The sequence below is a fragment of the Myxocyprinus asiaticus genome, chromosome 8 (genome assembly GCF_019703515.2).
Source record: "Myxocyprinus asiaticus isolate MX2 ecotype Aquarium Trade chromosome 8, UBuf_Myxa_2, whole genome shotgun sequence".
Lineage (NCBI taxonomy): Eukaryota > Metazoa > Chordata > Actinopteri > Cypriniformes > Catostomidae > Myxocyprinus > Myxocyprinus asiaticus.
Window position 1 is genome coordinate 13,044,213 of NC_059351.1, and position 22,643 is coordinate 13,066,855.

The 22,643-nt window shown below is 36.7% G+C and overlaps 1 protein-coding gene across 3 annotated transcripts in view; it reads left to right on the top strand.

Annotated features, from left to right (window-relative positions):
- The window catches only part of LOC127445224 (dystrophin-like), a 157,977-nt gene extending 144,892 nt beyond the window's left edge, over nt 1–13,085 (top strand). For 2 of the 3 annotated variants that reach the window (XM_051705118.1, XM_051705119.1), the window contains 3 exons: nt 3,722–3,842; nt 6,426–6,518; nt 11,318–13,085. In XM_051705118.1, coding sequence (XP_051561078.1) covers nt 3,722–3,842; nt 6,426–6,518; nt 11,318–11,415 — 312 coding nt within the window. In that variant the 3' untranslated portion in view covers nt 11,416–13,085. Of the gene's footprint in view, nt 1–3,721; nt 3,843–6,425; nt 6,519–7,416; nt 7,443–11,317 lie in introns of all 3 variants that reach the window. The other variant, XM_051705117.1, reaches the window with a different exon arrangement.
- Nucleotides 13,086–22,643: the final 9,558 nt, after the last annotated feature.

Genomic DNA, 22,643 nt, shown 5'->3' on the forward strand with positions numbered 1-22,643 from the left:
AGTGGAACTGTGATATAGTCATTTAAAAGTGAAACAATCTGTCTGTAAACAATTGTTGGAAAAATTATTTGTGTCATGCACAAAGTAAGATGTCCTAAACGACATGTTCAAAACTAGAGTTTGTTAATATGAAATCTGTGGAGTGGTTAAAAAAAAATAAACCTAAATGTATCTAAACTTCTGACTTCAACTGAGATAATACTGGAAAATATTTATATACTGCATATCCAGATACAGATCTTCCAGAAATGTTAAATCTTTTTAAGATGAATGATCTTTTCTGTAAACCTGTGGATTGACAATTGCTTATTTATTTATTTATTTATTTATTTATTTTTAGTTTGAGTTTGAGGCTGCAGTAAATGGAATCAACTATTTTCATAGTTGTCTTAACCAAAAATTACTATAATTTCCGGAGCATTTTAATGCAGACATTTGCAAATATTTCTCTTCCTTTCTGTACAATAGCTACTGAATCAGAATTATTTCAATTCAGTATATGTACAGTTGACAAAATTGTAATTAAAAAAAACCTTCACATCGAGTCTAAAATATCATGCTTCGATGATCTATGTTATTTAAATTTTTTCTTTAAAGCTTGGTTGAGCTTTATTTTTTATTTATTTAATTTTTTTCGGATGCTGATTTTGTTTGTGAATATTTTGTACTGTTGGTTAATTTAGATGTGAACAGCCCAATCGAAATTTCAAACAAAGTACATTATACAATACATTATTGACTCTTTTATTTTGCTGTTACACACGATTTTGTCCTTATTTTAGATTGTGGCATTAATTGGGCGGAGAAATGAGTTGTTGAGGAGGAATGCCTGATCTTCTTGGCATTTAAAGGCCAAGGTATATTTTGGTTGCCCACGTTGCTGATTGGAACACCCACAGTAAGCGTGATGCAAATTTCATCATCAGCACAGTCTACACAGACTGTCCAAGTTTGGCCCAGAGTTTCTCGACTCGTGGACAGTCTTCGTCTGTGCCCTAAAGGGTGCTTTCACACTAGAGCTTTTTGTGCAAACCCGAGTCCGTTTGACGTCAGACTTCGGATAATTTGGTTGGTGTGAAAGCGGTTTTCTGTACTTAGGTGTGCACAAGATGACCACTCAAATCCAATTGAAAAGATGATCTGTGGTACGTTTGCTATGAATACAATACATCCTAACTCACGAAGGTGAATCACTAGTGATGACGTAGCCTATAATTTTCATCTTTGAATGCTCCCGCTCACGCTTATTATTGTGTAATATATATATATATTTTTAAATCATAGTCACTTGTCTCCAAGCTTTTGGAGAGTGGCTCACATTCTTTGCATCTCTTGCAATGCGTCCTTGGCAGACAAATGCAAGTGGCAGTAATAAAAAAAAAAAAAAATCCAAAAAAGTGACAAATACTTCGATAACTCTGGCCCATCTTTGGTCCATGCACGTTGTTCATTCGCTAAAAAAAAAATATTTGTTTGTTTTTGTTTTTTATTATTTTAAAATGAATAAGAAAATCTGCTTGTTTTCATTTGTTCTGTTAAAAAATATATAGAGTACATGTGTGTGTGTGTGTATATATATATATATATATATATATATATATATATATATATATAATGAGAAATCTGCTTAATTTAAATTTCTAATTCTGTTTTTTTAAACAGAATAAGTAAAAGAAACTTTTTGTCTGTTTTGTTTTGTTTTTTTCCTCAAAAGTTCAAAGCATAATTTATATTGTTTTCAATTTCCAATGAAAAACAAATGAAAGCAACATACACAGACGATCTTCTCTCTTCTTGAGTTGTTACCTAGCTACAGTGGCAAATTAGTAAAATGTGAAGAGACCTGCGGGGGCAAGGGGAAGGCTGAACCGAACTTGGTTTCTGACCAAGCAATCGAACCAAGGGTAAAAATAGAAAGAAGAAAAAAAACATGTAGAGGGACTTGGCGTTCTTCCACAGCAACCAATTTCTTTCTGTAATTCATTTCTTAGAGTTTGTTTGATGTCAACTTTTCAAGCAGTCTCCTTCTGCTTGAAAAGAGATGAAATTAAATATCTAAAAAAATCTGTCTGCATCATGTCTTGACCAATTAAACGTAATGTCTCGATGCATACATCTTTTAAAAAAGCATTAGTTGGCTGGGGGTCTCTGCCAAATGGAATGTACATCAGATCTGTTCTTAAAAGGAATGGCTTTACATGTTCTCTGTGGACCCTTTGAACTAAATTCTCACTAGACAATGACCGCCATCGCCAAGTCAAAAGAACTAGATGAAATGCAGATAAATTAGCTCTCCCTTTGACATTCTTCAAAGCAATTGCCTTATTACTTTTACATCTCTGATATTGGTTTTATTTTGCTTGTTACCATCTTACTCCAGACGTAACTATGAATAGGTTTATATTTTTATTTACCGTAAAAATAAATATTTATCAAGACTTTGCCTGCCACAAGTGCACCAGAATACATTTTTTGTTTGAACTAAAAAAAAAAATCTATTTTTATCTCTGTTATTAGTGAGAATATTATTCTAACAAACATGTATCTATGTTTAACTCGCATGCATGTGTTTCTCTTGTCAAAAATCTCTGGAGAACAATTTAAATCATGTGAACCATCATTTCAACATGCTGAAACATGGGCAAGGTCTTTCTGCATTTACAGTATGATGGTATTTTAAAAGAGTACAGTGTGGTCTTGTGTTATGAATTGTTAATAGTGGATTTAAGAGTGGGTTTAACACCCTAATTAAAACACATGTCTAATTAGGTTAAAGTAACTTTAAATAGTTTTGCTGTGACAAACTATTTCATCATTAAAGTGAATTATTTTCAAAGAAACTGGTAGCATTAACTTAAAGGTACACATGTAAAAAAATGTGTACACCACTGTATAATCTCTTCTTATATAATTAATATTAACAAGCATTATTAATAATTTTAACAATCAATAATTATTTATATCTAATTTTGAGAAGAATACTTTTCAATATCATAACAGCTATCTGACATTTACAAAAGGTACATGCAGGAAGTTTATAATATAATTGTAAAATTGTGTTAAAGAAACAAATGGACAAACATGTTGGTAAATCAGTGTGCAGTTTCCTGAAATTATATGTATAACTTTGTGTTCTGTTTTAGTTTACCCATTAATTAGGGTTTTATGAATTTTGGTGTACAGGGCACAGGAAGTACATGCGTTGTGGCATGTGGATCCCTCTTCCAATGAATTACTGTTCCCTCAATGGTTTTGTGGCATATATGAAAGTTTTTCTGAAACATTTTTTGAACACTTAGTCAGCGGTCTCATCTTGTGCATCATGCTTGACGTGTCAGGATTTATAAAGGCAGCATTTTATGTTTTTTATTTTTGTACTTTTGCAGGGTTATCCTTTTTGTGTGTTTTGTCTTGACTGTCTTGAGTTTCAAAAAACTAAATGATATAAAATCCCAACAACTTTGAGAGTCCCTAATATTGCAGTTATTAATCTTATGAGAAAGTCCTTCCTTTCCTTAAATGATTACTAAGAGAGATTCAACTTTATGTGAGGGTTTAATAAAGATATATAAATATAAAAGAAATAATATATTATAATAAATAGAAAAATATAAATGATTTTCTTTTTTTCTTTTTTTTTTTTCAAACTCAGTACCCAGTACTGATTTGTGCATCCAGTCCCCTGCCTAATCTATATGGTTCCTTTCTACCTATGTCCTAGCCACAGACTGAGTCCAAGGTGAATGGCACTACCCTGTCCTCACCCTCTACTGCCTCCCCGAGATCTGACACCAGCCTGGCCTCACTGCGTGTGGCCGCAAGCCAAACCACAGAGACAATGGGTAGGCCTAAATGTCCCTAACAACTTCAGTTTAACCAGTTTAAACCTAACCCTCTAGCACTGATTATCCATTAAACCAGATTTAACTTAGTCTTCAACTAATCAGTCAAATAAATACTAACAGCTTAATTATTTAATCATGACAGACTCTGGGGCCTGGGTAGCTCAGTAAGTAAAGACGCTGACTACCACACCTGGAGTCGCAAGTTCAAATCCAGGGCGTGCTGAGTGACTCCAGGCTTCGTAAGCAACCAATTGGCCTAGTTGCTAGGGTGGGTAGAGTCACGTTGGGTTAACCTCCTCATGGTCGCTATAATGTGGTTCTGGCTCTCGGTGGGGCGCATGGTGAGTTGTGCGTGGATGCTGCGGAGAATAGCATGAACCTCCATACACACTAGGTCTCCGCGGTAATGTGCTCAACAAGCCACGTGATAAGATGCGCGGATTGATTGTCTCAGACGGGGAGGCAACTGAGATTCATCCTCCGCCACCCGGATTGAGGCGAGACACTACGCCACCACGAGGACTTAGAGCGCACTGGAAATTGGGCATGCCAAATTGGGGAGAAAAAATCATGACAGACTCAAATTTGGTTAAACTGTATTTCCATCACCAAAGAACTGCTGAAGTAATATATTATTAATCATTTATACATTGATTTCAGCATCAATTTAAAATACATTTCCATTACACTTCCCATAGCATCTGTATAAATGTAAATTAATTAAAAGTGAGCTGCTTTGAAAAAAAAATAGAAAAAAATAGTGAATTGATAGAAAACATTACCTATCATAATTTTTGTGTTTCTTAAATTATGTATTTTGAAAGGTAAACAAAATTAATTCAGTCCCCTTTATCTGAAACTAAACGCTGTTTTAAATATATGAGTTCATTTATTTTACATTTTACTGGCTAATGGAAACACATTGCAATTATTGTGTTTAATAACTGTACTTGTGAAACTTGAATTTTAAGATTTGGCTTGAAGCACAGGCTGGTTTCAGCAGAGGTTTTTCATAACAGATAAAAAAAGAGTCAATTTAAAAAAGAAAATGCAAGAGAGACAGCATCTTTTTTTTGTTTTCCTTCACTTAAAAACTGAGAAAACAAGATGGGGTGTCCTGCAGTGTCTGAAGAACAAACTCTAATCTTCTTTTGACATTGTAAAATTACTCTTTGAAGTTGATGATTCAGATTGTCTATGGTGTCTATGCCATGTTTTACTCTTTAAAATTTGAGTTTTTTTTTTAAATGTATGATATTTTGAATTGTTAATGTAAGTGCTTTTATAAAATTTCATGCTTCATATTTCTGCCTTTTTAAATCCTCTAAAAATTGGTCCCATTTTCTATCATTTTAAGTGCCTTACTGTAATCTCGATTTTTGCTTTTTTAAAGAAAAGGTAATCAACACTATGCCACTGATGCTGTCGATTGAGTTTAACTTGTATTGAACCGGAATATTGCTTTAATTACAGACTGAAGGTGCTGTATTATGCAGAATTATTATCCAGATGAATCTTTTAAGTGCTTCATGTTTTCTTTGCTTTCTGTTGTTGTCAACATATGGTTTTGAATGAACAGATTGTAACTTGTTAGTTAAATCTCTTTTCTGTACAATGGACCCTTTTCACATTTCTAGGTTTGGAATGCAGGAGTACAACATAAACCATTGCAAAGTAAACTTGTATAGCGGTATGTAAGTACTTTGATTTGGATTAAACTGAAAAATTAGCTGTGATGATCACTTGTGTGTGACTTTATTTTTTATATTATTATTTGTATAATTGTTTTCAACATCTGAAGTACCTTATGTTGTTTTGGATGTCCCAATGTGGATACTAAATTAGCAATTTTCAGAGAGCTCAATAAAATATTCAAATTATATTTTGGTTGAGGGCAAAAAAAAATAAAATAAAAAAAAATGCAATTGTGTAAAATAGGCACATAATATCGGAATATCGATCACAGGGCCCCCTCGTGCCGCCAAAACAGCACCAACCTGCATCTGAGAATAGCATTCTGAGATTCTATCCTTCTCACCACAATTGTACAGAGCGGTTATCTGAGTTAGCGTAGATTTTGTCAGTTCGAACCAGTCTGGCCATTCTCTGTTGACCACTCACATCAACAAGGCATTTCCATCCACAGAACTGCAGCTCACTGGATGTTTTTTTTTTTTTTTTTATGTTTGTTTGTTTGTTTTAGCACCATTCTGAGTAAATTCTAGAGACTGTTGTGCATGAAATTCCCAGGAGATCAGCAGTTACAGAAATCCTCAAACCAGCCCATCTGGCACCAACAATCATCCTTGCCATTATCTAATCAGCCAATCGTGTGGCAGCAGTGCAGTGCATAAAATCATTCAGATACGGGTCAGGAGCTTCAGTTAATGTTCACATCAACCATCAGAATGGGGAACAAATGTGATCTCAGTGATTTGGACCGTGGCATGATTGTTGGTGCCAAATGGGCTGGTAATACTCAGGCAGTAATACAGACAGCAAATGCTGTCTCTGTTTGACCAGAACAGAGACTTTTTTCCTGTTTCTTAGCCGTAATTGAGGGATTGCTGTGTGTTTCAGGTGATGATGAACTGTCCAGTCCCTCACAGGATGCAAGCACTGGACTAGAGGATGTGATCGAGCAGCTCAGTTATTCCTTTCCTCACAGCCAAGGTGAAAATACATCTGTGGACTACACTTTCATTGGCTTAAAGGAGGGATACATGAACATTAATTTGAGATGTAACAAGGGTAAAACTGAAAACTTATAGTTCACCCAAAAATGAAAATTCTGTCATTATTTACTCACCCTGATGCTGTTCCAAACCCCATAAAATGAAAGTGAATAGTGGGAGTTATTGCATTTGTGAAACTTGACAAAAGCAGTTTGTAATTATATGAATGAATGAATTGTATGATTTGCCTACTGTATATCTGAAACTTTAAAACTTCGATTACATAAATTGTAGTAGTTGTAGGTGTCAGTAATGAAGCATTAAGTAAACCAATTCAAGTTTCTCTGATCCCTCCGTATACTACTACTCTTTGCATGATTAAGTCACTAAAGCAACCCTTTGTGACTTATGTTTCTCTGTTTCCTAATGATGAGGATTGTGGAATGTAATTTCATATTTAAAAATATGAAAATACATTGTTAAGAGAAAACATGAATCTACTGCTAGTTATTTGATGTATATTTCTTCTTCATTGAACTTCTCTGCAGAGTGTCTCTCTGTTTAACCTTGACTCTTAACAGGATGTATTGCAAGCAAGCATAGAATTGCAAAGACATAACAACAAGAAACATATTTACTTTAATTAAATACTTATTTTTTACCAGGACCAATCAATAGAAATCCTTGGTACAGTATGTTTAAAGTCAGGTTCTAAGTGAACGGTTAACACTAAATACTTAATCAGTTGTTTAGTAACTTTAAGAACATATGCAACATGTTATATTGAGTTTATTATGCTTGTTTATAATACAAACACTTTAGATTCAGTTTAACTTGCTGTCTCCCTCTCCAACTTCACTGGTTTGTCTTTTTTCCTGTTTTCCTCTGTGTCTAAGGAGGTGGATGGCTAAACCCATGAGAGGTTAGTATTGTTACTAACTCTTTACTCTTTTCTGTCCTTTTATCTGCTATTCTCAGATTTATTTTCTGTTGCTTTATCTGCGTAGTTTCACAGATTTGGTCATCTCAAATAATTACAATATTTAGGTATTGCTGTATGTTTTTTTATTGCTTGCAATATTATGTGCACACTTTTTTTTTTTAGTAAGTGTGTTTACACACACAGTTGAAGTCAGAAGTTTACATACACCTTAGCCAAATACATTTAAACTCACATTCAGTTTCAATTCAGTTTTCACAATTCCTGGCATTTAATCGTAGAAAACATTCCCTGTATTAGATCTGTTAGGATCACTACTTTATTTTAAGAAATGTCAGAATAATAGTAGAGAGAATGATTTAATTCAGATTTTATTTCTTTCATCACATTCCCAGTGGGTCAGAAGTTTACATGCACTTTATTAGTATTTGGTAGCATTGCCTTTAAATTGTTTAACTTGTGTCAAATGTTTTGGGTAGCCTTCCTCAAGCTTCTCACAATAATTTGCTGGAATTTTTACCCATTCCTCCAGACAGAACTTGTGTTACTGAGTCAGGTTTGTAGGCCTCCTTGCTTGCACATGCTTTTTCAGTTCTGCCCATAAATTTTCTATCGGATTGAGGTCAGGGCTTTGTGATGGCTACCTCAATACCTTGACTTTGTTGTCCTTATGCCATTTTGCCACAACTTTGGAGGTATGCTTGGGGTCATTGTCCATTTGGAAGACCCATTTGCGACTGAGCTTTAACTTCCTGGCTGATGTCTTTGATGTTGCTTCAATATGTCCACATAATTTTCCTTCCTCATGATGCCATCTATTTTGTGAAGTGCATCAGTTCCTCCTGCAGCAAATCACCCCCACAACATGATGCTGCCACCCCCATGCTTCACGGTTGGGATGGTGTTCTTCAGCTCGCAAGCCTCACCCATTTTCCTCTAAACATAACGATGGTCATTATGGCCAAACAGTTCAATATTTGGTTCATCAGACCAGAGGACATTAAGATCTGTGTCCCCATGTGCACTTGCAAACTGTAGTCTGGCTTTTTTATGGCAGTTTTGGAGCAGTGGCTTCTTCCTTGCTGAAGCAGCCTTTCAGGTTATGTCGATATAGGACCGTTTTACTGTGGATAAAGATATTTGTCTACCTGTTTCCTCCAGCATATTCACAAGGTCCTTTGCTGTTGTTCTGGGATTAATTTGAACTTTTCGCACCAAACTCTGGTTTTAATGACTTAATATATGTAAACTTCTGACTTCAACTGTACAACTAACCACTGATAACTATTGAAAATCAGCTCATTATAAAAACCTTTTAAGTGCTTTAAGTGTTTACATGCAAGTATATAGATCAGCAATGCAAGAAAACCGTGTTTACATGGGATATTGAAATTATCGGCTTTTCTCTAGTCTTGACCACAAAACATAAACAGTTACAGTGCATCCGGAAAGTATTCACAGCGCTTCACTTTTTCCACATTTTTTTATGTTACAGCCTTATTCCAAAATGGATTAAATTCATTATTTTCCTCAAAATTCTACAAACAATACCCCATGATGACAACGTGAAAGAAGTTTGCTTGAAATCTTTGTAAATTTATTAAAAAAAAAAAACGAAAAAAATCACATGTACATAAGTATTCACAGCCTTTGCTCAATACTTTGTTGAAGCACCTTTGGCACCAATTACAGCCTCAAGTCTTTTTGAGTATGATGCTACAAGCTTGGCACACCTATTTTTGGGCAGTTTCTCCCATTCTTCTTTGCAGGACCTCTCAAGCTCCATCAGGTTGGATGGAGAGCGTCGGTGCACAGCCATTTTCAGATCTCTCCAGAGATGTTCAATGAGGTTCAAGTCTGGGCTCTGGCTGGGCCACTCAAGGACATTCACAGAGTTGTCCCGGAGCCACTCCTTTGTTATCTTGGCTGTGTGCTTAGGGTCATTGTCCTGTTGGAAGATGAACCTTCACCCCAGTCTGAGGTCCAGAGCGCTCTGGAGCAGGTTTTCATCAAGGATGTCTCTGTACATTGCTACATTCATCTTTCCCTCGATCCTGACTAGTCTCCCAGTTCCTGCCACTGAAAAACATCCCCACAGCATGATGCTGCCACCACCATGCTTCACTGTAGGGATGGTAATGGCCAGGTGATGAGCGGTGCCTGGTTTCCTCCAGACATGACACTTGCCATTCAGGCCAAAGAGTTCAATCTTTGTTTCTCATGGTCTGAGAGTCCTTCAGGTGCCTTTTGGTAAACTCCAGGCGGGCTGTCATGTGCCTTTTACTGAGGAGTGGCTTCCGTCTGGCCACACTACCATACAGGCCTGATTGGTGGAGTGCTGCAGAGATGGTTGTTCTTCTGGAAGGTTCTCCTCTCTCCACAGAGAAATGCTGGAGCTCTGTCAGAGTGACCATCGGGTTCTTGGTCACCTCCCTGACTAAGGCCCTTCTCTCCCAATTGCTCAGTTTGGCCAGGCGGCCAGCTCTAGGAAGAGTCCTGGTGGTTCCAAACTTCTTCCATTTACGGATGATGGAGGCCACTGTGCTCATTGGGACCTTCAATGCTGCAAAAAATGTTCTATACCCTTCCCCAGATCTGTGCCTCGATAGAATCCTGTCTCAGAGGTCTACAGACAATTCCTTGGACTTCATGGCTTGGTTTGTGCTCTGACTTATATAGACAGGTGTGTGCCTTTCCAAATCATGTCCAATCAACTGAATTTACCACAGGTGGACTCCAATCAAGTTGTAGAAACATCTCAAGGTTGATCAGTGGAAACAGGATGCACCCGAGCTCAATTTTGAGTGTCATGGCAAAGGCTGTGAATACTTATGTACATGTGATTTTTTTATTATTATTATTTATTTATTTATTTATTTATTTTTTTCATTTTTAATAAATTTGCAAAGATTTCAAACAAACTTCTTTCACATTGTCATTATGGGGTATTGTTTGTAGAATTTTGAGGAAAATAATTAATTTAATCCATTTTGGAATAAGGCTGTAACATAACAAAATGTGGAAAAAGTGAAGCGCTGTGAATACTTTCCGGATGCACTGTATGTGCATAACATGTGAAAAAAATTTAGGTAATCTATTTTCATGAACTAAGGTGAGTTTAAACACTTAGAGGTCCATTTTCATATTTTGAATATGAGTCCAGGGCATGCTGAGTGACTCCAGCCAGGTCTCCTAAGCAACCCAATTGGCCCGGTTGCTAGGGAGTGTAGAGTCACATGGGATAACCTCCTCTTGGTCACAATAAAGTGGTTCTCGCTCTTGGTGGGGTGCGTGGTGTGTTGTGCATGGATGCCCCGGAGAATAGCGTGAAGCCTCCACAAGCGCTATGTCTCCGCGGTAACACGCTCAACAAGCCACGTGATAAGATGCACAGATTGACTGTCTCAGAGGCAACTGAGATTCGTCCTCTGCCACCCAGATTGAGGTGAGTCACTATACCACCACGAGGACCTAGAGCACATTGGGAATTGGGCATTCCAAATTGGGGAGAAAAAGGGGAGGAAAAAAAAAGATATCAATTTAAAATTGTTATTTCCAGGCCTGGAAAAGTCAAGGAAATTAATCCAATTTTAAAAAGTCAGAATTTCAGTAACACTTTACAGTTCCAATGAACCACACAACTTTGCAATGTGTTTTGTGAATGTTTGTTGGAACTACGGTGTCGGGAAACACCAAATCATTGAACTTTGTTGGTAACGATGGAACTTGCGATTAGTTGGCTAACGACGCTTTTGGGAAACGCACCCCAGAACAGCCGAATGTATTGGGATGTGTTTTCAAATACTTTCCATCAGACCTTCCAAGTATCTAAAATAGTTTTGTCCCTTTTCCTTTAGGTCCAAATGTGGGAAGTCTTTTTCACATGGTTGATAACATTGGACATGCCATGGAGTCATTGGTTAATGTGATAACGGAGGAGCAGGATTTAGACTGAATGTGTCTGCTCCTCACTGCATGCTTTTGTATTGTCAACAACTGGACAGGACATGTTTACAATGGGGAAATCAATAAAAATCTATTTTTCTGAAGGATAGTGGTTCCACATTGTAGATTTGATCTTAGTAGTTTCAGTAGTTTCTTACAGCAAGTCTAGAATTGTTTATAATGAAAAAGGTTTTTAAACTTCTATGCAATTGTACAAAACAGAGGTGTGTTATAAAATGTAACATTGCGTGCCATGTCTTTGTACAGAGTGGAGCGCATTTTAAAAGTGTTTTATCTAAATGAGTGACTGAGTATACGCAAGGGTGCTTTGTCAACTAATTTTTTTTGTAACAAAATAAAATGCATATTAAAAGGCTAGTCTGTCAACTGTATGCGTGTTTGCGCGTGTAAAAGTGTTTGAAATGTGTGTATCTATATGTCTGTGTGTAACGTAACCTGGCCCTTTCAACTAAAGCCGTCATCATGCACAGAAAACATACATTTGTCATGTTTTTGTTTTTTTTAAGTCAACATGAAAAAAAATTTGATGCTATTTACTTAGTAAAGGTCCTGGTCTTATTGTCATTGGTGCACATTATTCCAAAGAAAAAAATGTCTCTCTGTAGTCCTTTATCGAAATGTATTAACTTGCTCCACCTCTGAAACAACTTTCCTTTTTGGCCAGTTTGCTTAAATTTTAACAGCAAACTCTGGTAGGATTGCCTAATTTTCACTATAAAATTCAATCAATTCCCGATGCATAAAATTCACGCATAAAGATGCATATGCCGGTTGCATTCGGTAAAATGTGTTGCGAATGTCGTTTCATGTTCAATGTCGAATTTAAAATCAGTGAGAAGTCCTGATCAAGATTATAAACTGTCTACCTCACGGAAGCCCTCTTTCTCAATGCTCTATCCATGTTTATTAGTGGAGCAATAAGTATCATTATCATAATATTTATATATGAATGATTCAATGCTGGTTACATTGCCAGCCATGAAAGAGGAATATAATAATGTCTGTAGTCCCACAGCAGAGATAAAAACAGTTCCTAGCCTATGTACCCCTATGAGTGTTTAAGCATTGAATCGCAACTTTTTAACAACATGAATGCAATTCACAAGTAAGGTGATCCCATTGAAAATGATCATTCTGTAATAATCATCATCTTGTAATACTGGAATGTAAAGGAAAGGTCAAAGGTGGAATAAGTACAGTAACTGTGCCATGGTCATCTTTTGACTACTAATCATGTCTCACTTTATTTTTCAAAGTTCCTCTAAAGTTATTTATTTCCATTGATAACAATAATCCATTTGACACAAACATATTCCACTTTGCATTGTTACAGCTGAGTTTCTTTCTGTGTGTATGAAATGTTTGTCTCATTATTTGTCCTTTATGCTTTGTGTAAACAAATATATAGAAATAAAGGGTCACTGTATATGTATACGCAATTTACAACAGTTATAATTACAAAACAGTTTTGCACCTTGGAAATGAGCATGTCCAGAGAACTACATATTTATATATAAGATGTGCTATTTGATTCTAACACTTGTTCTGAAATCCTACATTTGATTTGTTATTGCAAAAGTAATATTTTACCAGACAATGAAATGTAATTGTGGTTTTCTTAACTTGCCGCTGCATTAGTTGATAAAAATTTAAACACATAATGACCACTATTTGTCTTGTTTCATTATGGATTCATTTTGCTACAGTGCAGGTAATTGATCACAATATCATCTGACATATTCAACATCTGTTATGAAAAAAATGTATTGGAGAAACATTTAGACTAACAACATTTTGTCTTATTCAAGCATAGCTTCACACAGATAAATACATTAAAATAGTAAAATCAATGACTGAAAGGGTAGTAAAATTGAATTAATTATAATGGTTTGTAATGAAGAAAAATACCTTTTCAATCACTTTGACACATTAATAATATTTGACTATATTTATTTGTAAACTGCTTACAACTGTATTACATTCTTAAAATGTATAAGTGATTTGTAAATCGCATTTATGAGTAGCACAAATGGCCCCACATTTTCACTTTACATGGTTTGCAATCAAACAATTACTATGTTTACAATTACTAGCAATTTCATAGGATTTCATTTTTTCAAGTATGAACATTTATGTAAATAACAAGGTGATTTACTCATCCACCACTTGGGGCAATGTTGAGCCTGTTTATTTCCAATGCACACTAAAGTTTCCCTGTTTTTTCCCCTGGTAAAGAACTTTACCTGCCATCAATAAATCAGTAGATGACAAAAAATAGTTGGAAAGTTGATTTGTCATACGGTGTAAAATGCTAAACTGATGTTAAACCGTATTTTGCTCATTTTTTTATAATGATTATACATTGTTATGACATTAATATTAATTGAGAGACTACATTGAATATCAGTAATTTAATAAATAAATAAATTCTGCAACACTATTTTAAATGATCTAGTGAAGGCAAAAGGATGATTTTACAGTTGAAGTCAGAAGTGTACATACACCTTAGCCAAATACATTTAAACTCAGTTTTTCACAATTCCTGACACTGAATCGTAGAAAACATTCTCTATCTTAGTTGTCCTCAAGCCATTTTGCCACAACTTTAGAGGTATGCTTGAGGTCATTGTCCATTTGGAAGACCCATTTGCGACCGAGCTTTAACTTCCTAGCTGATGTCTTGAGATCTTGCTTCAATATGTCCACATCATTTTCCTTCCTCATGATGCCATCTATTTTGAGAAGTGCACCAGTCCTTCCTGCAGCAAAGCACCCCCACAACAGGATGCTGCCACCCCCATTCTTCACGATTGGGATGGTGTTCTTCAGCTTGCAAGTTTCACCCTTTCTCCTCCAAACATAATGATGGTCAATATGGCCAAACAGTTCAATTTTTGGTTCATCAGACCAGAGGACATTTCTCCAAAAAGTAAGATCTTTGTCCCCATGTGCACTTGCATACTGTAGTCTGGCTTTTTTATGGTGGTTTTGGAGCAGTGGTTTCTTCCTTGCTGAGCAGCCTTTCAGGTTATGTTGATATAGGACTCATTTTACTGTGGATATAGATACTTGTCTACCTGTTTCCTCCAGCATCTTCCTTTTCTGATGTTCTGGGACTGATTTGCACTTTTCGCACCAAACTATGTTAATCTCTAGGAGACAGAATGCGTCTCCTTCCTAATCGGTAAGATGGTTGCGTGGTCCCATGGTGTTTATATTTGCATACTATTGTTTGTACAGATGAATGTGGTACCTTCAGGCATTTTGAAATTGCTCCCAAGGATGAACCAGACTTGTGGAGGTCCACAATTTTTTTTTATGAGGTCTTAGCTGATTTCAAGGGCACTGAGTTTGAAGGATGGCCTTAAAATACATCCACAGATACACCTCCAATTCAGTACACCTCCTATTAGAAGCAATTTTCTAAATGCCTAAAGGCTTGACATCATTTTCTGGAATTTTCCAAGCTGCTTAAAGGCACAGTTAACTTAGTGTGTGTAAACTTCTGACCCATTGGAATTGTGATATAGTCAATCAAAAGTGAAACAATCTGTCTGTAAACAATTGTTGGAAAAATTATTTGTGTCATGCACAAAGTAGATGTCCTAAACGACTTGCTGAAACTATAGTTTGCTAATATGAAATCTGTGGAGTGGTTAAAAAATGAGTTTAAATGACTTCAACCAAACTGTATGTAAACTTCTGACTTAAACTGTACATGGTGGAAAACTTGATGAAATGCTGACCAGTTGCAGATATACACTTTCCAAAATATGACTTTTTTACTTTTGAAAAAAAAAAAAAAAGTGCACGTACAAGTACCCCGCATGCCAGTATACAGGTGCATCTCAATAAATTAGAATGTCGTGGAAAAGTTCATTTATTTCAGTAATTCAACTCAAATTGTGAAACTCGTGTATTAAATAAATTCAATGCACACAGACTGAAGTAGTTTAAGTCTTTGGTTCTTTTAATTGTGATGATTTTGGCTCACATTTAACAAAAACCCACCAATTCACTATCTCAAAAAATTAGAATATGGTGACATGCCAATCAGCTAATCAACTCAAAACACCTGCAAAGGTTTCCTGAGCCTTCAAAATGGTCTCTCAGTTTGGTTCACTAGGCTACACAATCATGGGGAAGACTGCTGATCTGACAGTTGTCCAGAAGACAATCATTGACACCCTTCACAAGGAGGGTAAGCCACAAATATTCATTGCCAAAGAAGCTGGCTGTTCACAGAGTGCTGTATCCAAGCATGTTAACAGAAAGTTGAGTGGAAGGAAAAAGTGTGGAAGAAAAAGATGCACAACCAACCGAGAGAACCGCAGCGATTCAAGAATTCAAGAATTTGGGTGAACTTCACAAGGAATGGACTGAGGCTGGGGTCAAGGCATCAAGAGCCACCACTCACAGACATGTCAAGGAATTTGGCTACAGTTGTCGTATTCCTCTTGTCAAGCCACTCCTGAACCACAGACAACGTCAGAGGTGTCTTACCTGGGCTAAGGAGAAGAAGAACTGGACTGTTGCCCAGTGTTCCAAAGTCCTCTTTTCAGATGAGAGCAAGTTTTGTATTTCATTTGGAAACCAAGGTCCTAGAGTCTGGAGGAAGGGTGGAGAAGCTCATAGCCCAAGTTGCTTGAAGTCCAGTGTTAAGTTTCCACAGTCTGTGATGATTTGGGGTGCAATGTCATCTGCTGGTGTTGGTCCATTGTGTTTTTTGAAAACCAAAGTCACTGCACCCGTTTACCAAGAAATTTTGGAGCACTTCATGCTTCCTTCTGCTGACCAGCTTTTTAAAGATGCTGATTTCATTTTCCAGCAGGATTTGGCACCTGCCCACACTGCCAAAAGCACCAAAAGTTGGTTAAATGACCATGGTGTTGGTGTGCTTGACTGGCCAGCAAACTCACCAGACCTGAACCCCATAGAGAATCTATGGGGTATTGTCAAGAGGAAAATGAGAAACAAGAGACCAAAAAATGCAGATGAGCTGAAGGCCACTGTCAAAGAAACCTGGGCTTCCATACCACCTCAGCAGTGCCACAAACTGATCACCTCCATGCCACGCCGAATTGAGGCAGTAATTAAAGCAAAAGGAGCCCCTACCAAGTATTGAGTACATATACAGTAAATGAACATAATTTCCAGAAGGCCAACAATTCACTAAAAATGTTTTTTTTATTGGTCTTATGATGTATTCTAATTTTTTGAGATAGTGAATTGGTGGGTTTTTGTTAAATGTGAGCTAAAATCATCACAATTGAAAGAACCAAAGACTTAAACTATTTCAGTCTGTGTGCATTGAATTTATTTAATACACGAGTTTCACAATTTGAGTTGAATTACTGAAATAAATGAACTTTTCCACGACATTCTAATTTATTGAGATGCACCTGTATATTACTTTTATTACTTCAAGAACCAATTTAAGTTTTTTTTTTTTTTTTTTTTTTTTTGTCTAAATCTAAATCCACACTGGTAAATTTATTTCTTTGCTAGACTATATATAAGACGAAATAATAGGCCTACTAATAAATTACAAAAATAAATCAAATGTAATTTATCATCCTTTGTCTTGTTCCCCCCTTTGTTTTTAAGTATCGCTTTGACTTTAAGAGGAAATTGTTGAAGAATTTTGTTCTTGTTCCTGTTGATCATGTGACAAATTGAATCGATTTTAAAAGCTCTATGTCACTGTATGCCTCATCGACAGTCATGTTTGTGAAATTCAGAGTGCTGGCTGTCATATTCTTTGTGACAATGGATGTGCACTTCATCTATGCTGGTCAGTATTGTTTACTTTTCTTTCGAATTCTTTGGCTTTTAACTAATCTTAACATTTTGAAATGAAATATTCGGTGTAAAAATTATTTAAGATTAATTTTGTGTTAGTTTGTTGTAATTATATCCATTGACAAGTATTTTACATGTATGTATACTATTCATCCGTTCACTGTCACAGACTTTAAGAATTTTATGATACTGGTATTAGACTAACATGCAGTAATCATTAATATATAGCATACAGTATTTACAGATTTATTTGGAATACTTTACTGAATACATTATAGAGAGAGTATTTAGTATTCAGCCCTGAATAATTTCTTAAAAGTAATCCACCCAACCTCTATATATACAACCGGTGAACCAGCGACAGGGTCATGGGCGCACAAGGCTCATTTCTAGTGGGAAGTAATGAGTCAACAAAAATTGTCATAGAGCCACCAGCCTTGCCTATACATTTCTACATTTGTAACTAATTCCTTCAACTGCAGGGAAGAAGACTCCAGCCCAGGAAGAAGTATCCAGTGCAGGGAGTGGAGGCTAGCCCGTCTGGTCTGATCCCACAGAAGAGCTACTGTAGCACAAATTGCTGAAAAACTTAATGTTGGCCATGATAGAAAGCTGTCAGAACACACAGTGCATCGCACCTTGCTGCATATGGGGCTACGTAGCCACAGACTGGTCAGAGTGCCCATGCTGACCCCTGTCCACCTCCAAAAGCGCCTACAATGGGCACGTGAGCGTCAGAACTGGACCATGGAGCAATGGAATAAGGTGGCCTTGTCTGATGAATCGTGTTTACTTTTAGATCATGTGGACGGATGGGTGCATGTGTGTCGTTTACGTGGGGAAGAGATGGCAGCAGGATGCACTATGGGAAGAAGGCAGGTCGATGGAGGCAGTGTGATATTCTGGGCAATGTTCTGCTGGGGAAACCTTGGGTCTTGGCATTCATGTGGATGTTAATTTGACACTGTACAAACAACACTGTGAAATGTACAGTAACTGGCTGGCAGCCATTAGCTAGTAAGTTGCTGTAGTATATTACACAGTATGCTTACTGTACATTTAATCACAGTACCTAAACAATACTGTAATTTTTATTACAGTAATTGTCATCAGGGTAATAGAATGCTGTATGTTTATCACAGCAAATATTATACTACCTTAACAGGCATTACTGCATTAATTTTAATACTGTAAATTAATAACTGTAAAATAATTACATACTGTAAAATGACAACATTATTTTTGTCAAAAAATGACATTTATTGTATAACTTCATTCAACTTTCAACATTTTAAATTTTAAAATAAAATTTTTCATTTTGTAAACATTTTTTATTTAGTAAACAACAACAACAACAACAACAACACTGCTTTCCTGAACATACAAATCCTTCCTTTTTGTTCAAGTTACCCTGACAGTGCAAACCGCATGGCCTGAAATTCTTTTGTTAATCTTTCATGCATATTTAGAGAGTTATAAAATGATTGATTTATTGTTTGAGGAGTTTGAGTTAATTTGACTGTACTTCTAGAAACAAATATAAAAGAAAGAAAAAGAAAAAAAACAAAGGGAGGGAGTTGTTAATCATAAAGATGTGTGCAAGTCCTCTATTGTTTTACATTTGCTTTCTGAGACTCGTTGACAGTCGCATGTATTCTGGTAACGTTGATTCAATGTGAAAAAACACACAAAAACATCACTTTGTAGAAAACTCTGTCACATAAGATATTTTCAAGTCATTTTTACAAACAAAACGGCAAAATCCAAGCACTGGAAGCAATTAAAATGTTCAGTTAAAAGTGGAAATGTATAAAAACACAAATTAAATATGAACCAAAAACTGTAGAATTTTAAACAATAAAATGTCTAAGACTGACTTTATTGTTCCTGAACTGGATACTTCTTCCTGGGCTGGAGTCTTCTTCCCTACAGTGGAAGGAATTAGTTACACATGTAGAAATTTATAGGCAAGACTGATGGCTCTATGACAATTTTTCTTGACTCATTACTTCCCATTAGAAATACCACAATATGTTTCTACTACTTACAACGCTACATAAAAGGGCAGTAGCCTGGTACAACGGTGTACACACACACACACACACACACACACACACACACACACACACACACACACACACACACACACACACACACACACACACACACACACACACACACACACACACACACACACACACACACACACACACACACACACACACACAGTACATGTGTGTCTGATGTAGTGGACTGAAGTGCTGAACTGGTAAGTGGAAGGTTGTTGGTTCAATCCCCACAGCCACCACCATTGTGTCCTTGAGCAAGGCACTTAACTCCAGGTTGCTCCAGGGGGATTGTCCCTGTAATCAGGGCACTGTAAGTCGCTTTGGATAAAAGCATCTGCCAAATGCATAAATGTAAATGTAATGCACAAAATGTTTTGAAATTGCAAGGACACTTGGAAATCCCACATGGAGACCTTAAGTTTGCACGGTTTCGGTGATCTTTAACATGCTTGATATATCTAGGGATTGTGTCTGCAGAGAAACAACATTGTTTGCACTTGAAAAACATATTGTATGCATACAATACAGCAATCTGGTTCTTTCAGATGGTTCGTTTCAATGAACTGGTTCAAAAAACCAATTCACCAGTTAATTTACGTCATCACGTAATGACGTCACTATATATAATGCTAATACGCCGGCGTCATAGAATACACGCACAAATACTAGTTAGTTCCTTTATGTCACTGAAATGATTGTTGTGGTTTTCTTTGCTGCAGCTACTCAGCCTGAAAGAAAAGAGCAAAATGGTACAAAAAAGAACCTGTGAGAGTTAAAAATTGGGAAAAAATCTTAATACAGTGGAATGTATTATGCTTCCACAAGTCGGGAATGAGACCTCTGTATGCTCAAGTTGGGCTAGCAACAATCTATTCAACTAAGCTGCTGCAGTCTGTCCTGCGATGAAGCTCAGAAAAAACATGGTCTTATCAAAAATGTTGTGCTGTTTAAAAGTCTAACCCGTTGTTGCGTTTTGTTTCGCCTCTGCCCCCTTCAGTACTTGGTAACCCATGCCTCACGGTAGCTAGCAAGAGATAAACGAGTGACAAGCTTCTCCAAACGGAGCTAGCTAGCGCACCAACACACACACACACGATTCCAATTTAACTTTTATCCAATAATGTTATGATCCAATAATGACGTTATCAACTAAATGTCACCAGATAACAAAATCTTTCAAAATTTCATGTGCAAATAGTTTATTTTGGTAATATTATGCACACCACTAGCTAGGGAGGGTGACTATCTCTAATTCTCTCTCCCAGTGCACTCTTAAATTTAAACACACAGGTAACTTTACATGAGGAAACTTTGCCTGATTAACGCAGCATTTAAAAATAATGAGCAAAGTTACCTTCCTGAAGTCAAAGGTTGAAGAATGTATGGAATCTTGTCAGTAAGCTCTTGCAACAAAATAGTGTGGAGAAAAGCAGGTGGCTATCAGCATATCATTATACACCCATAATTTGTGTAACTGTTAACATTATGGAGGATATATGTCGGGTCCTCCTCTGTCTGTGTGATAAAAACTTGGAAATAATCCAGTGTACCATCAGCGAAGACAGATTGTTTCTACTGCTGAAAAAAAAAATCCAGCTCAAAATTACTGTATTGTGATTCACAGGAAAAATATATTTACTGTAGAATTCATCCACCAAAGAAATTTGACCATGATACTTTGCAGCTCTACAGCAACATGCTGTAAACAGGTTCTACACTAAGCATTTGTTCATTATACAGTAATAATTCTGTGAAAACTACAGAAATTTGTTACAGTGTACCTAGAAATTGTTGCCGACCACGTACACCCCTTCATGGCAATGGTATTCCCTAATGGCAGTGGCCTCTTTCAGCAGGATAATGCGCCCTGTCACACTGCAAACATTGTTCAGGAATGGTTTGAGGAACATGACAAAGAGTTCAAGGTGTTGACTTGGCCTCCAAATTCCCCAGATCTCAATCCGACTGAGCATCTATGGGATGTGCTGGACCAACATGTCCGATCCATGGAGGACCCACCTCGCAACTTACAGGACTTAAAGGATCTGCTGCTATCATCTTGATGCCAGATACCACAGGACACATTCAGAGGTCTTGTGGAGTCCATGCCTCGACGGGTCAGAGCTGTTTTGGCAGCATGAGTGGGACCTACACAATATTAGGCAGGTAGTTTTAATGTTGTGGCTGATCAGTGTATATACTGTATATATAGGGCCTGTATGCCACTTGGTTGGAAATTTTGGTATGTAATGCAAATCTAATTTGGTATCCAATAAACAGTTGTATAATACATTACTGACAGAGGTGATTCCTTTGTTTTACTTCAGAAATAACAAAATTGGCCCCAAAATGTGAAGGTGACCTCCGTCAATATGGGTGCAGTTGTAGAATGGACATCTCCACACAATTCTACGAGTGATGTGACTTACACTGCAAGATATATGTAAGACCCCATACACACACACACACACAGAGAGAGAGAGAGAGAGAGAATTACAAATACACTCTCAAAATACATTTGAATAAATCAAACATGAGATTCACATGAGGGGGCTGACATCTTGATTTGTCCAGCCTACGAAAAAGTCAACATTTCTCTCTGTATGAACTCCAAAGAGCTAAAATTTGATGGAAATCTGCCATTTTCTTATGGGAGCTACATTTTCCAAGTACGAGCAGAGCATCATGGGCTGTTCTCTGAGTGGGTTAATTTTCATCTTTTAAACACAAGTGAGTGTGAATTATTATTTTTTTTTCATCTCTAATTTTGTGTTATACACCCCTATGTGTTAAGTTAATATAATATTAAATGCATAATAATAGTAATACTAACTACTTTGTTCCCCTGTAGCTACCATAGGACCCCCTTCTGTGTATCTTGTCATCAGGAATAATACCTTGGTTATGTTCGAGACCCAGTGCTAAAAGTCAGAACACTTGCAGGAGTTTATTCTGAAGTGTCCTATATCATCAAATACTGGACCGAAGGCTTTAAGGACATGGTACAAAAATGCTTCTATTCTTTTATATCACATATATCACTTTGCACTGCAAAATTCTACTGGCAAAGAAGGCATGGGTTAGTGTGAAACTGGCAAAAACTACTTTTCAAGCAGCATCTTTTTATGCTGCATTTCATATTCTGGGAGAGTGAAATTATAAAGAAACTCACAGAGAACATTATTTCCTCATCCATTGTGAATATTCAGTGTACTGGACGAAGCACTGCCCACACAGACGTCACTGCCAAAACATGCAACATCCAGCGAATTTGTGTGTCAATGTTCACCAGACTTGAACCCTACATGAAAGTCATGTAGGGAAACGTAACACTTTGCAATAAGAT